Source organism: Sitodiplosis mosellana, unplaced genomic scaffold (genome assembly GCF_009176505.1).
Source record: "Sitodiplosis mosellana isolate CC-2019 unplaced genomic scaffold, AAFC_SMos_1.0 Smas_scaffold_6165, whole genome shotgun sequence".
NCBI classification, from domain to species: domain Eukaryota; kingdom Metazoa; phylum Arthropoda; class Insecta; order Diptera; family Cecidomyiidae; genus Sitodiplosis; species Sitodiplosis mosellana.
In genome coordinates, this window is record NW_022601406.1 from 4,808,121 (window position 1) to 4,822,410 (window position 14,290).

Below are 14,290 nucleotides of genomic sequence, written 5' to 3' on the forward strand. Positions count from 1 at the left end.
AACGTTAGTTTGTTCAACTTCGTAGCAAACAAACGAAACGTGTTTCAATGCTACGAATAATGGTAAAAGGAAAGTATCGTAAGTAGAATACTTGAATAATATTGCTAATGACAAAAGGAAAAATGTCGATTCTAACTGACCAAAAGAGAAGTATGCATCACGTAACTAAAATTCGAAAATATGTTCCAAAACATATACGTTTTGTCAAGCATGTGAAGCATAAACAGCATGTCCAAGCAAATATAGCAAAATGAATAGAATTTCACGATTCAAAACGCCCTGAGCAGGATTTCATAAACATAAACACAACCCGTTTCGTACAAGCCAATGTGTTTGTTCCACCGTGGAACTTCCACGCAACATTGCTTCCTTTCCAATGAATGAATCGAGTGAGATAACTGGCGCAAACCACTCACATTGGTTTGCATGCGCGCCCGATAATATGCGCACTTTATGCCCTCTTCATTCACAACCGTGAGCCATTTTGAGTGTGTAAGTATAAATACGTCCGAACGTGTTAATGTTTATGTATTTTATGGAAAAAAAAATAAGGATGTTCGTGGCATAACGGTGAAAACCAAAATATTTACTTTCTGAAATATTCAAATCTAAAAAGACATACATTTTCTTTAAATGCACAAATTCGTCTTCTGTCTGGGTAAAATATCTATGGGTGAGATTGAGAGTAGTGTATGTTTGATTGACTTTGTTACGAAAGAGAAGAGCAAGTTTCTGTCGACTTAAAAATGGTTAAAAGCGAGTATGTTCGTTTTTAGCGGGTCCTCGCGGTTTTTCACGGTTTCCGTCAAAACTGATAAGAGATAACAACTTGGTGTCTTCGGCAAAGTTGTAGCACTCAAGGTCTTCTATAACATCGCTGAAGACAGTTATCTCTTATCTCTTATCAGTTCCGCGAAAAGCGCGAAAAATGATAAGAAAAAAAAAGTTCTATATAAAATTTGCTTTTTTATGTGCGCAATTTGCGCGCAACTGATAAGAGGTAAGAGATAACTGTCTTCAGCTTAGTTATAGAAGACCTCAAGTACTACAACTTTGCCGAAGACACCATGTTGTTATCTTTTATCAGTTGCGTGAAAACCATGAAGACCGCGGAGGCTAGACGGTACTACAACATACTCTACTTTAACGCCAACAGAATCATCAGAAAACATACTCGCCTTTTCAAAAATATAAATCGAAGAAAAAACATACTCCACTCTCAATCTCACCCATAGATATGCACAAAATATGGAAAAATATTTTTTTCAAAATTTTCTGAAGTAGCTGTATTTGCTAACAAAGTTTATTTTGAATTCTTACTGTAACTCATTTTTGAAATTATAACCAAAAATAAAAGTATTTGTTACTACAAATGAATAAAAAATAGAAGAAAAAAAAAGAAATAAAAAATCAAATGCTCATTAACAAAACGAAAGGAAAAATTCCAAATTTCCCAATTGTATGAAATAAGCATGTACAATGTACATATCTGATGCATAAGTGGCAGCGATGCGTCATATTATATTCCACAAGTGTAATTTGAATGGATTCAGACAACGGTTGTAATAGTTCGAATGGCTGCCGTTACAATTGATTTGCATTGGTTTGTGTATGTAAGCGATTATTTCTATTGATAAAACTCGACACAATGAGACGGAATGACGAGTTTGGTCAGTCGAAGGGAACGAACAAATGCGAAGTAAAAGCAAAAGCAATAGAAAATTCAAAAAAAAAAATCAATCGACGAGGGTCCCCACTATAAATATAGTATACCGCCGACTAATGGCTTTCAACGACAGCGTTTGTTTTCACTGTTTCATGCATGCGACGGGGGAGAGAAACCGTGCGTCTACCCGCAATAATGGAAATGAACGAGTCACATGAAAGTAAAATTCGAATTCGATATTTCAGTTGAGCGCTATCGTTTGCATAAAATAGACGGGGTACGTACAGTGTTTGGTCAATAGTCAAACTCGAACGTGTATGACACACGTTGATCAATTGTGAACGGTAAACCATTCCGTTTGTGGATACGAATTTATTTTTTTCAATAAAAAGTGTTGTTAAACCAAATTCTTCAAATCGAATGGATAAAATTGCATGTACAGTTATTGAATGCTCAAATAAAATGTGGTCGAAATTGATACATCGTGAATTATATTTTGGCGCGCAAATTCATTAACCACGAAAACAGACCAAAACAATGCAAAGCCAGTGAGAAATATAGTATCTATTGGGAAAACCCAGCGCAAACAAATCAAATGCTTTACAAATTATTGCTAGCATGCTAATGTGGAATAATATTTGGAAGTCCAATAAAACATCAAAAGAGTTTATGAGCGATTGGGCAATGTCAGGGCTGACAGAAAAAAAATTGTTTCTGTTCGTGGCATCGTGCGTGATTCATGCAAATATAGTTGATTAATGATTCGATGCTAGTCGTTTTGTTTACGGTTTAGTTACTTCACAATTGCCCTTATTTAAGTTTTCTACATTTCCATTCGAAAATATCAATGTGATGAATTAAAAGATTGTGAGTCGAACGAAAAGTGTTGTGGGAATTGAAACTAACGATAAACTGGATCAACAAAAAAAAAAATCAACGGTTTTATGTTATTTCGTCATCAAAAGGTGAACCAAAAACTCAAATTATTACATTTGAACTTGACCGATTGTTTGGAGTGATTCAAGTGCACAATGCTTGACTTTATCAAATGTTTCAACATTAAAGTTTGCTTCGGTTCTATTCTCCTTTTTAAGTGATTGGTGTTGCGTTGCCAATTATTTATTTATGCAAACAACGCTCTATCCACATCGATTAGAATGTGTGTGTGTGTGTATGTGGTGTTGTTGTTGAAAATTTTTCTCCCCTTCATTGCTTCGGTAATTTGGATATGGATGGTATGTGAAATTATGTCGCGTGCATTTAATTGAATCGAACGTGTTGGTGCACTCTGTAAATGTGGACATCAAGATATCAAATAAAATTTGTATTTGGTTTTTTTTTGGTTCGGTACGCTACACAACCAGCCGTTTCACATTTTCCATGCACAAGAACTCGCGAAGAAATTACCGTTGAAATGTTGATATATATAATATCGCATATGTAGATGCCCCGAATTGAGAATTCGACTTTGCTCCAATGCAAAGGAAATTATTCCGATTTCATTCAGTATTGAGCTTAACCGATACTGGTTTTTCCCCGATGTAAATATTTGATGTGGTTGGTGGTGGTGATTGTCATTGATTTAAAAAGCGAATATTCCGTTAAATAAATGGCTGCTATGTACATCGCGTTCGGTTGCTGATTTGTTTACATTTTGGTAACATGAAGTCGGTCGAAATGGAAGCAAACATACAATCGGCAAATAGAAAAGCTGACCTCTGTGCATATTCAAATGTTCTCATGCACGCAAGCTTCGGTTGAAAAAACTGATTAATTTAATTCAATCGAAAAAAAAGAAACAGACACACACACACACACACACACACACTCCGTGTTCATGCCCAATTATTCCGTCAATTGACACTTGAATGTTCAAATTTCAAGACATACGGTATTCGTTTCTTTTCGATTTCTCTTCATCAGCCATTCATTTTAGTGTACTGTCATCGGTCATCGAAGTGATTCATTCCGTTTATAAATTTAGAATTTGATGGTGGATAAATAGTTTGAATAGCCATACGTGGTGGTCGAAATGTTAAACAGTTATTTTGTAATGTATACACACATTTGTGGTGCGTACCATGTTTAACGTGTACTAATGATGGATCGTGCGGCGACCAATTATTAAGTATTGAACTTGATGCAGCGCTACTGTCATGCCAACTAAATCGAATCCAATCGAAACATCGGGCAAACACAGTCATTCAATGTCACGTAAATTTGTATCAATGTCGCCAGCGCGTGGAGGTGTACCGCGCTCAAAAAGTATGAATGGATTGAGTCGCATTGATGCAAATAAAATCAATGAAAAAGGTCGCACAACAAATCACAGCACAGGCCGTACGGTACAACGGCAACGTGAAATCAGCTCGTCGGAAAATGGTAGTCCTAATTTCCACAATAACGGACTCTCAAATGGGTAAGTTCAATTGGTTTTTTTTTTCAATTTCACGTTTTGAATAACGCTATACACAAATGCATATTTCTAGTTTTTTCTATTGAAAAAGTGGATAAAACGTTATCGCATTCATCGGCTCGTCTATCATACAATGTAAATCCATTTTAAATCAATGTCTGTTCAGAACACTTGTTTACACTCTCCTCTAAAATCAATATATTGATAAAATTTGGAATATTTTTAGTTGAAACCCACTCGAAAGGGGAAAAAATCAAGGTCTAAACTAGCTGGTTGAACAATTGACCGTTAAATTTTATCAATACCAAACATAATATCGGCTATGCGAATAAGATTCGTTCTGAAAATGAGTAATCTGCATTTAATTCAAATTGAATAAAATTCTACAATAATTGAGTCAGTATGAGAGCGCAAATGAACAATTCAATTTAACAGCAGATGTTCTATCGATCGAAGAAAATGCATCGTCATCGAATGAAAATGATTTAAAACACCATTCTGTCGCTAAGACATGTTTGATATTCAAGAGTAATCAACGATTATCGATTATATCTCGATGTTATTTCAAGCATTTCCTTTATTGAACGACATTTTGTCTGAACATATCAAATATTCTGTTGTAAATTAAACAATTTGTATGTTGTATAATTCACCGAAATAATGAGCCGAAGGAAATAACTGGTTTGGATGTCTTCTTCTCTTTGTTTTAATGGTTCAACGTTTATAGTTAATGTGTGAGCATATGTGTGAGTTACCGAATATATGCATGTGCGGATGGCATTGGATGTTAATCGATTAAAACTAAACAAAATCATCACTCAGTGCGTCAATCAGGAAATTCTACGTTTGTATGTGTTAAATAGTTTGTTTGAAGCGGAAATTCAAATATACAAAATCAGTCGTTCTAATGTTGTTAATGAAAAAAAAAACCACTTTCAAATCAAAAAACTATACTATAATCACCTAAGAGCCCCAGAAATAAAAGGTTAACGCGTTAATTGAGCCTTGTTCATAAAATATATAGTGTATGTTTTGATGATCAATATTATAATATCGATTTATTTGATTGATGAGCAAAGTGTTGGTCGTAGAAATTTTTTGTTTGTCGAAGCGGTGATAAAACTACTGGATCAGTAAAGCATAATAGTATAGCTTGTTTCTATTTGAATTACCATTTTTTGTTGGCTTGAACTACAAATGCAAAATTAATTATTTATAACTGTGGTGATAATTCATTATGAACTCGATTCAATAAAGAACCAGATCGCTGAGCAGCTTTTGAGTATTTCTTCAGAAGTAATTTTATGCTGGATCGTTTTATGAATTTTAAAGTCAGATATAATGCTGTATACATTTGGCCAGTTTGCAAAAAAAAAACGAAAAGAGATTCGATACTCTGCATTAGGGTTTACAAACGTTTCGACAAATACCGCAAACGGTGTTATAAAAACGTTATTTTTCTGTAGTGTTTTTTTTGACAGTCCAAAATACCGCAGAAATAACGATAAAAAACGAAAAAAACGTTTTTTGGGCGGTATATAACGGCTCTGTAAAAAAACGTTTTTAAGAAACACTGAAAAAAATAACGCGTTTTTAAACCCTACTCTGCATTAAACCATAACTTTCTCCTCCATAGCTCGCTACACTCAACAATTCTAACGGTTGATTTACATATCAATTCCTTTTCTCGATCCTTTTTATTTAGACGCAGCAGAGATGCTGAATCTCTTGAAAATATTGCAATGCGGTCATCCGATAGTGCTCCATCGACACCTGAAGACAATATAAATGTGGTTGTTAGGTACGTACACGTGATATCTGTTTAATTTTACAGTCGAGCTCTTGACTTTCAATTTTTTTTACCCACATTCTTAAGCGTATAACAAATTGTTGTTATTGACAATTTTCAGGTTTTAGCAAATTTTATAACCAAATTCATTTTACCCCATTATAATTGACACTTTGACATTTTTTCTCACACACACATTTTTTGCTCAAGAACGTTTCAAGTTTGATTAAAAGAATATTCAATTTTTGTTCGAATTTTGGTGACAATTGTTTTCTTTTTTCCGTGTATATTTCCAGAGTGCGACCTCTTAATGAAAAAGAACGGAGAGGATTGGATTCTCAAGTTGTTTCGTTTCCGGGGAATGGCCAAATTTTGGTAGATAGCTTGCACTTTAGTTTTACTGTAAGAAATGAATTTAAAAATATTAACAACGTAAAATAGTGTGAAGGTATACCTGGTGGTCCTGGTGGTGGTCAAAAGCCGAAACTTTTCGGTTACAATGTCGTTTTTGAACCGGGTGCTACACAAACCGATGTGTTGGAATATTCGGGCATAAAACGAATTATCGAAATGGCAATCGAAGGATTTAGTTGTACATGTTTTTGTTATGGACAGACAGGTACGTGTTGTTCTGTATACATAAATAGCATAATTCCTCAGCAATTCTAGTATTCATGTTAAAATAAAATGATTCTATCCAATTTTGGATTTATAAAACACGCTATGAGTTCTATTTTTATTAATTCGAAACAGGGAGTGGGAAAACTCATACACTTACAGGCCCACCAGATTTGGTAAGCAATTTAGCATCGAATGAATAACTTTTCAATTTCATGTGTCCCAAATATCAGCCCATCACAGTATTCCGTGTTGACCAATTTATTTTCAGTTTATCGGAATGGGAAAACCAGAGCCAACTGATAATCGGCATGGTTTAGTTTTTCGTGCGTTTTTATATCTTTTTCAATTACTACAAGAACGGAAGGACACCAATTTCGTGTTGAAGGCATCATTTTTGGAGATCTACAATGAAAAAGTAAGCCAAACACCATTCGATTAACGCAAGTGGAAACGGTTAAGTGGCCACAAGCCACCAAGTTTGATACAAGTCAGACTCGATAGAATGTTGATTTTTGAACGCTTCATTTGTATGCTTAGGCCATGTCAGAATTGTACTTTACACGATTGAAGGCATGTTTAAACAATAACAACAATATCGACTATCGTTTAGGTACACACAATTCCAATATATTAATGACATACGAATTACATTAGATGAACCATTTTTTTTCGTTGGCGGTCTGATAGGGTCAGACAATATTCTGTCTTTTTTTTCCACATTGGAGACAAGGAGACCACACACACACACACACACACTATTCTGTTCCACTCACTGAATATTTCCCTAAAAAAAGATTGCATGTTTCAACGCTTGTTTATAATGTTATTAATTCTGAGCTTCGGATATATCACAATAGTGTGTGCATGTAGCCAATTTTATGTAGTTAATAGCTATAGCTATATATACTGGCTATTATTCAGCCGCAATATTATTCTGCAATAATCGAAGTACAATGAGCTGCATTGACAATTAAGTTACCTTTTATTTGTGTGAATATTTGAATATAAATTCCTAATTATTAGATATCTTCTCGAAAATAGGACATTAATATATGGTTCGTGTGTTCAAAAATTGACGATGAATTTGCATTAAATATAGACGAATTCGTTGGAATCAAATTCTTAGCTCTCTTTCGCCTTGATAGTGCAAACCCAAATCTCCACTATAAATTTTGATTAAATTGGTATCAATTGAGATCAGCACGTAATATTCATCACCAAGTTGTTAGCAAATGATTCTCTGAATACTAAATCATTGACGAATAATCGTGTATTTATTCTAAAATCTATTCGAGTTCGTATTGTTAATTGTTAACAAAACCATCGCATAATAAAACTAACAAAATGAGACCAGAAGCAATGAAATGCTTTGTTCTTTAAACTTCCTACAGAAATATGTGTCCTGAGTAAAACTATGCATGGTTTTTCGTTTTTCTAATAATAATGAAATGAATGCACTAAAAAAAAATTGAATGAATTTTCACCATTAAAATGCAATTATAGCTTTGAAGCCAACGGAAAAAATTGCTATCTGCAAAATCTAACTATAAATTTATTGAAAAAAAAAAAATATTTGAAAGATAATAATCTATTATGAAATTTGAATCGCTGTGCATTTGACATAATTATTTAGGTCATAGATCTGCTTAATCCAGGGTCAGCACGAAAGCCGCTAGCTGTGCGATGGTCAAAAAAGTCACGTGGCTTTTTCGTGGAAAACTTATTTACCGTTGACTGTGAGGAATTAGATGATCTACTGGCCGTTCTCGAAGAAGGTAAAATGTGGCGTTTCAGCCAAAGAGGAATTTTAGTTCAATTCTGAAGATAATGAGCGATGACAGTGATCATGATGCAAAAAACTGTCATAGTAAATGATGATAAAGAAATTAATTCATTGTTTACAGACATAAAACATTGGGATACTGATTTGTTATAACAATATTTTCTGTTAAATATGTAGGAATGCGAAACCGATCAGTGGGTAGCCATCGTATGAATGATTACTCATCCCGATCACATACCATCTTAACTGTTCATATAACTTCCGAACTGCAAGCTGAGGGCAGTGTGTTCATATCGAAACAAGGAAAAGTCAATTTTGTCGATTTGGCTGGCAGCGAAATGACGAAGAAGACGAATAGCGAGGGTAAAACGCTGGAGGAAGCCAATAATATCAATAAAAGTCTGATGGTGCTGGGTAAGATTATGTTTGTTAACGTGTCAGTTTGTATTTTAAAATCTAAATATACCCAACAGCACCACTCTTTCCCCGATGCAATTTTGTCTATAATTCACATTTTCAAAAGAAAACTATGCATTCGATGTAAATCCATATCGATTCAATTAAATCTTTCGTAAATCAAACCGAATTGTGTGGAATTCTTTTATGCAGACTCATTGAAAGCCGTTAATTTGTCTAAAGATAATGTCCGTATATTTTGTTTTTGTGTTCAAGTAAATTTCCAACAATTTCCCTCCTTAACAGCGCATTACGTGCAGACAATGTAGTTTTCAATAGAATGCGTTTCAATTGTGGATAAGTGTGACACTGACATTTTCTATTTCATTTCCTATTTATTGGCATTTCAAGGATATCTTTCGTTGTAAATTTACTAATTCTTCTTGCCATTCATGATGAGTTGAGCTTGATAAGTAATTTTAAATTAAAAATTTTTCCTTGCTGTACGTTCGGCGGCTTTGTGTTTTGTTTCACCATTCAATCGTTTCGTTGAATGAAAACAAGCGATTCATTATACATTTATTTGTCAGTGGTTGTGTGTGACAAGTTAACGAGCACACGCATTCGTAACTATAAGTAATCAATTTCAAATAGAAATAGTGCGATGAGGACGCTCGCGCGCACTCTCGCTAGTTTCCATTGGCGTGTTGCATATAAAGTATTTCAACAGCACCACCATTTTAAGCAATTCAAAGGTTCCAAATAAATTGCAGCACAAAAAAAAATCAATGTCAGGATCAATTATAGACTGTGTATAGAAAGTCGAATGTAAATTGAAAATGTATTTAAAAATGAGTCTAGTGAAATGGACGGATGAACCTGGTTGAATGTACGTTTGGTAGTTCAGTTTAGTCTTAACTAACAACGCGTGCTAAAACCAAATTACATCTTTTAAGAAAGCCAAAACTTACAGAGAGTGTAACTTGTTTCTGTGAAAGCCAATAAATAATTGACATTGGAATCATTCACACTTAATGTTCGTTTTGGATTAAATGCACATTCAAATATACAGCATTCAGATTTAAATTCATTTCATTAAATACGTTTATTTACTTTGTTCTGGTCGAAAGGGTATTGCATCGCATCGCTAAGTGATACAAAAAAGCGTTCCGGACACATACCATATCGTGACAGTAAATTAACTAAATTGCTAGCGGACAGTCTTGCAGGAAATGGAGTTACATTAATGGTGGGTAAATCAACAAATATTAGCGTTCAAGGTGCACGTTCAACATTCACTGCACCTCGAACTCCTTTTCGTTCACATCCAATAATTTCGGTCAAATTTCTGATGTGCGTGATTGATTGCAATTAAACGACATTTTCTCATACTTTACACTTTATTTTCCATTGTTGCGTCAATAAAAATTTGAATGTACAATATTATGGAATTGTTTTATGGTGATTGGTTGATGAGCGACCAATGTGTGTGTGTGTGTATGCTATCTATGGACACAAGGTTTAATTCACTAAATCGACTTTATATTCGGACTTTTTTCGACGTACAATGTACTTTTTGTCGTTGATTGTATTAATTTTTAGTGATTTGCTCCTTGGTATGACATTACTACATGAACTCATTTATGGAAAGCTACATTGTTCAATCATCATAAACGATGTACACTATCTAATCTCTATCGATTGTATATTCACTCTTCTGAACTTAGATCAATTTTTCTAATAAATTTCTATACCCTATTTTTAAAGGCTCTCGGAAATTAGTGCCTAGAACGTCAAAGCAATTGACATTTCAATGCTTTTAAGTCAGTAGAACGTCATTGCTGCCAATAACATTGACTTTCGAGGCAAAAGCAACATAGGCGATTTCCGAGAGCCTTTATTGTTTGAGATACTGGATCTCTTAGTGCGTGAATAAAAGATGCAGCTCTTAAATTACGTCTGTTTTATATGTTTAAATCTAAAAAAACGTACGTCCTTTTTTTATGTCTCAAAACTAGATTGCGTGTGTATCACCGGCCAGATCGAACATATCAGAAACATTAAATACTTTGCGGTACGCAGCTCGAGCCAAAAAAATTCGAACAAAACCTGTGGTGGTGATGGATCCACGAGAAGCACTAATTCTCAGTTTAAAACGCGAAGTGGCCGCCCTCAAAGCTGAAAATGAGCATCTCAAGAGTGCACTACATTTGCATTCAAACATTTTGGAGAATGCAGCCGCCGAGATAAATCATGAGCGTAAGGAGATTCCAGTTGCGCCAAAAGTTGATTTGGAACGCATGACCGAATTGGAGGTCAACGAAATCATCGAATTGGTAAAGCTTTACATTGCGGAAAATGAAGCGTTACGCACAGAAAATTCCGAACTATTCAATTCACGCGACATGATTTTACGCGATCAAGAAATTGTATGCAGGGAAAATGAGCGATTACTCAAGAAATTGGAAGATGTCAATTCGTAAGTATCGAAATCGAAATACAGTAGATGGCCAAATTGAGTTTATGTAATTAAACAAAAAAATAGGGTGTGTTGTCGTTCTCCAATTATCCCCGCTAGGCCGACATTCTCAGCGGAAATGCTGAATATGACACTTGGCAATGATTTGGGTGATTCAAATATTTGGACAAATCCGTTGGCAACGAACAATCATAGCGCAAGTTTGGACAATATTTCGCAACGCGTATGTTAAACTTAGTCAAATCAACTGTGAATTGATTCTAAAAAAAAAATTGAATTTCAGGCTGTCGACTCATTGGATGGACGTGTTTCATCGAAAGAGAGTCGGATACCGGAATCGATACAAAAAGAACTTGACAAACGACGCATTGGAGACAGGTAATTTAAAAAAGCCGAAAAACTGCCAAACAATTTATGAAGTTCGATAAAAACAGTCGATTCTCTTCTCAAAAAAAGCATACAAAATATTGCAAACACTCTACGGAGGCATAATTCATGGGACACTCAACCAAATACGGCAAATAGATTAACTCCAAAAGGATCTGCTGACAATGCTGCCAAATTAGCTACCACTCCGAAGCTTGTTGAGTAAGTTGCTATTTAGAAAATGGGTAGAAGAAAAAAAAAACCATAGTCCAATCGATCAAATTAGACTGGATTTAGATCATACTATAGAAAAACGATGAAATCATATTAACAAATTATTGAACGAGCACTGATAAGTCAAATGTGGTAGCAATAGAAAAAGCAAGCCGTACAATCAATTTCTTACATACATTCAATTGCTGTCTAAATTTTTCGATCGCTTGTAGCGGACCTTTGAAAGCAGTTGACCCAATCGCCAGTCAACCATCTGAACAACAAATGAATCGAACTGAAAATAAGAACGATGTTAAAATCGATCAAGTTGATCGTAAACCAACTGCACAAGTCCGAATTAAGGAAGATGATAAGCAGCTGGCAGATGGCATATCTGAAAATAACACACGAACAGATGCGTTACCCAATCAAGAAGTTTTTGGCAGCTTAGTTTCACTGAATGACTATATTTCCAATGCAAATCGTGATCAGTGAATGCGATGAAATAGGTTTCGTTCTTGTTATTGTTTTTATTTTCGTAAACAAAAAACGGAAACGAGAGAAAACAAAATTTACATGTATGCGCACAAAATCACGCACACACACACAAACATGATGATTTTGGGGTAAATTAAGAAGAGTTTTCGTTTTTGGGTATTTATTTTGTGAGTTTGTGACTGTGTGCTTCCCAAAATCACATGAAAAAAAAACTTCCGTAGGGCTACTCCTTTTTGTATGTAGTTTCACCACACTCTGTCAGTCGCTGTTAATAGTAACACCATGTTAGCTCATGACTCGAATCGCTGAAATTTTTAATCACAAACAAAATAGCGGTGTGATATCACTTCGTTCATGCATTCAAACAGATCTGTATATAGATATTGATGAAAATGATCGGTTTTGTTTTTTTGCTAAATTTTTTTTTCAAACTCAATCAAGCATTTAATATTAAAACGCAACTTTTATTGTTTTACAGCATGATCAGGTAGTTGGGAAAACTATGAGAAAAACTCCGCAAGATGAACTTAATAGTGAACAATTTCAGGGAATATCGCTTCTTAACATTTAGTAATACGTCGAAAATGCAGCTGAAAGGAATCAATAAATGGACTTTAATCCCATAGAGTATTTTAAATTTTCTACAATTCAAACGAAAATCGAATCATTTGTCGATTGAACTAACCATGTGGTGTTTACAACAACAATTTGCCTATGCACACTTTAACTTTTCAATAAATCACATGGATTAGGTGGATGGTCGAAGCATTTGACTGTCAACTCTATTGGTGAGACGTTATAGAACGTAGTTTGGTTCGTAGCAATAAAGGTATGTATGTTTCATGGGAAACAAAAACTAAATGTTCATGTTCTTCGAATGGAAGAATTTGCAGAAAATGCATACGCAGTCATGTTTCGAGCGAGAAGAAGACGTAATGGACTTCAATATTTGCACATTTTTGGCAACATTCTTTTTTGACAATATAGATGCGTTACAAATTACCCACTTTCCCACCTTCTTCTAGCATCAACTGAATAAATAGACGAAACATACACTCCTTCTTTTGCAAATGCTTCCATTTGAAATACATGTAGGTGTATGCACCTTCTTGTTCAGTTGCCATGAAAAATGCTTCCTTCTTGGTCAAACAAAACCGACTTTCATTTCCAAATATTTCTATTGAAGGAAAATAGACAACGTTCGTTTACGTCTCGTCCATAAGACTGATAGTTTACGGTGGAAATTTGTCTTTGTTTTTGAAGAAATGTTTGTGAATTTAAATGCATATCATTCTAATGGACAGTGGGTTCTGATGTGTTCAATACACAACAAATGAAAAGTTGAATGCTATTTTCCACTGGTATATCCATAATTTCACATTTGAATTAATTGCTATATTTTAAATTACAATAAATCAATGTTTTGCCATTTAAATTTAAAAGCCTTCAACATTTCATTGGATTAACTGGATTAAAATTCATTGCTGTAATAAGAACTGAATAAAGTTTACCGCATTTAAAATAAATATAATGAAAAATGGTTGTGTTTCAATAATAATTTAGAATGTATTCAATCCTTTTGGGACCATCTTCATGAAAATAAAAACACATGTAACTCATGGGACTGGAAATTGGTTTTCATTCAATGTTGCGTAGTATGACACTCAATGCTCTGAATAGGAAGAAAACGAAGTAAACACAAATAGTTCTTCATGTAAAATCTTTAAGTCGTTTTCAGTGGTGTGACTATGAAACCAGAGCAAATATCACAAATCGGTGAAGCGGAATCGAAAGCAATTCCAATTACAATATATTAGTTTTAATTTAATTTTCACTCGCAATTCTGCAGATTTTTGGAAGATTTGAATTAGTTAAGTTGCTAAGCTGGACTCAGGTTCCAATTTAAATTGAAACTTCTTACGTCATTCCATCAATGATCCACATTTCGATGAAATTTCGTTCTCTTCATCTGATTTACCAGGAATTCATTTTTAAAGCAATCTGGATGAAATAAGACGAATTTTTAAAATAAACGAAATGGAATATTATTCATTTTGCAATTC

At 34.4% G+C, this 14,290-nt stretch overlaps 1 protein-coding gene across 1 annotated transcript; it reads left to right on the plus strand.

Moving 5' to 3' along the window:
- Positions 1–2,514: 2,514 nt before the first annotated feature.
- LOC129574541 (kinesin-like protein KIF12) lies at positions 2,515–13,578 on the plus strand. The gene is made up of 15 exons (XM_055456631.1): positions 2,515–2,631; positions 3,590–4,085; positions 5,788–5,883; positions 6,168–6,246; positions 6,313–6,490; positions 6,625–6,665; positions 6,761–6,907; positions 8,126–8,267; positions 8,453–8,689; positions 9,802–9,920; positions 10,690–11,150; positions 11,217–11,373; positions 11,434–11,528; positions 11,607–11,738; positions 12,706–13,578. Exons 2-15 carry the CDS (start codon positions 3,823–3,825, stop codon positions 12,716–12,718), a joined length of 2,160 nt encoding a protein of 719 aa, XP_055312606.1. The 5' UTR covers positions 2,515–2,631; positions 3,590–3,822; the 3' UTR covers positions 12,719–13,578.
- The last annotated feature ends 712 nt before the right edge of the window (positions 13,579–14,290 follow it).

Excerpts from the sequence above, each read along its gene's own strand:
- LOC129574541 (XM_055456631.1), top strand. The coding sequence starts at position 3,823 with ATGCCAACTAAATCGAATCCAATCGAAACATCGGGCAAACACAGTCAT. Across the intron at positions 6,666-6,760 it reads TTACAGGCCCACCAGATTTG|TTTATCGGAATGGGAAAACC; the intron begins GTAAGCAATTTA and ends ATTTATTTTCAG. Across the intron at positions 6,908-8,125 it reads TGGAGATCTACAATGAAAAA|GTCATAGATCTGCTTAATCC; the intron begins GTAAGCCAAACA and ends ATAATTATTTAG.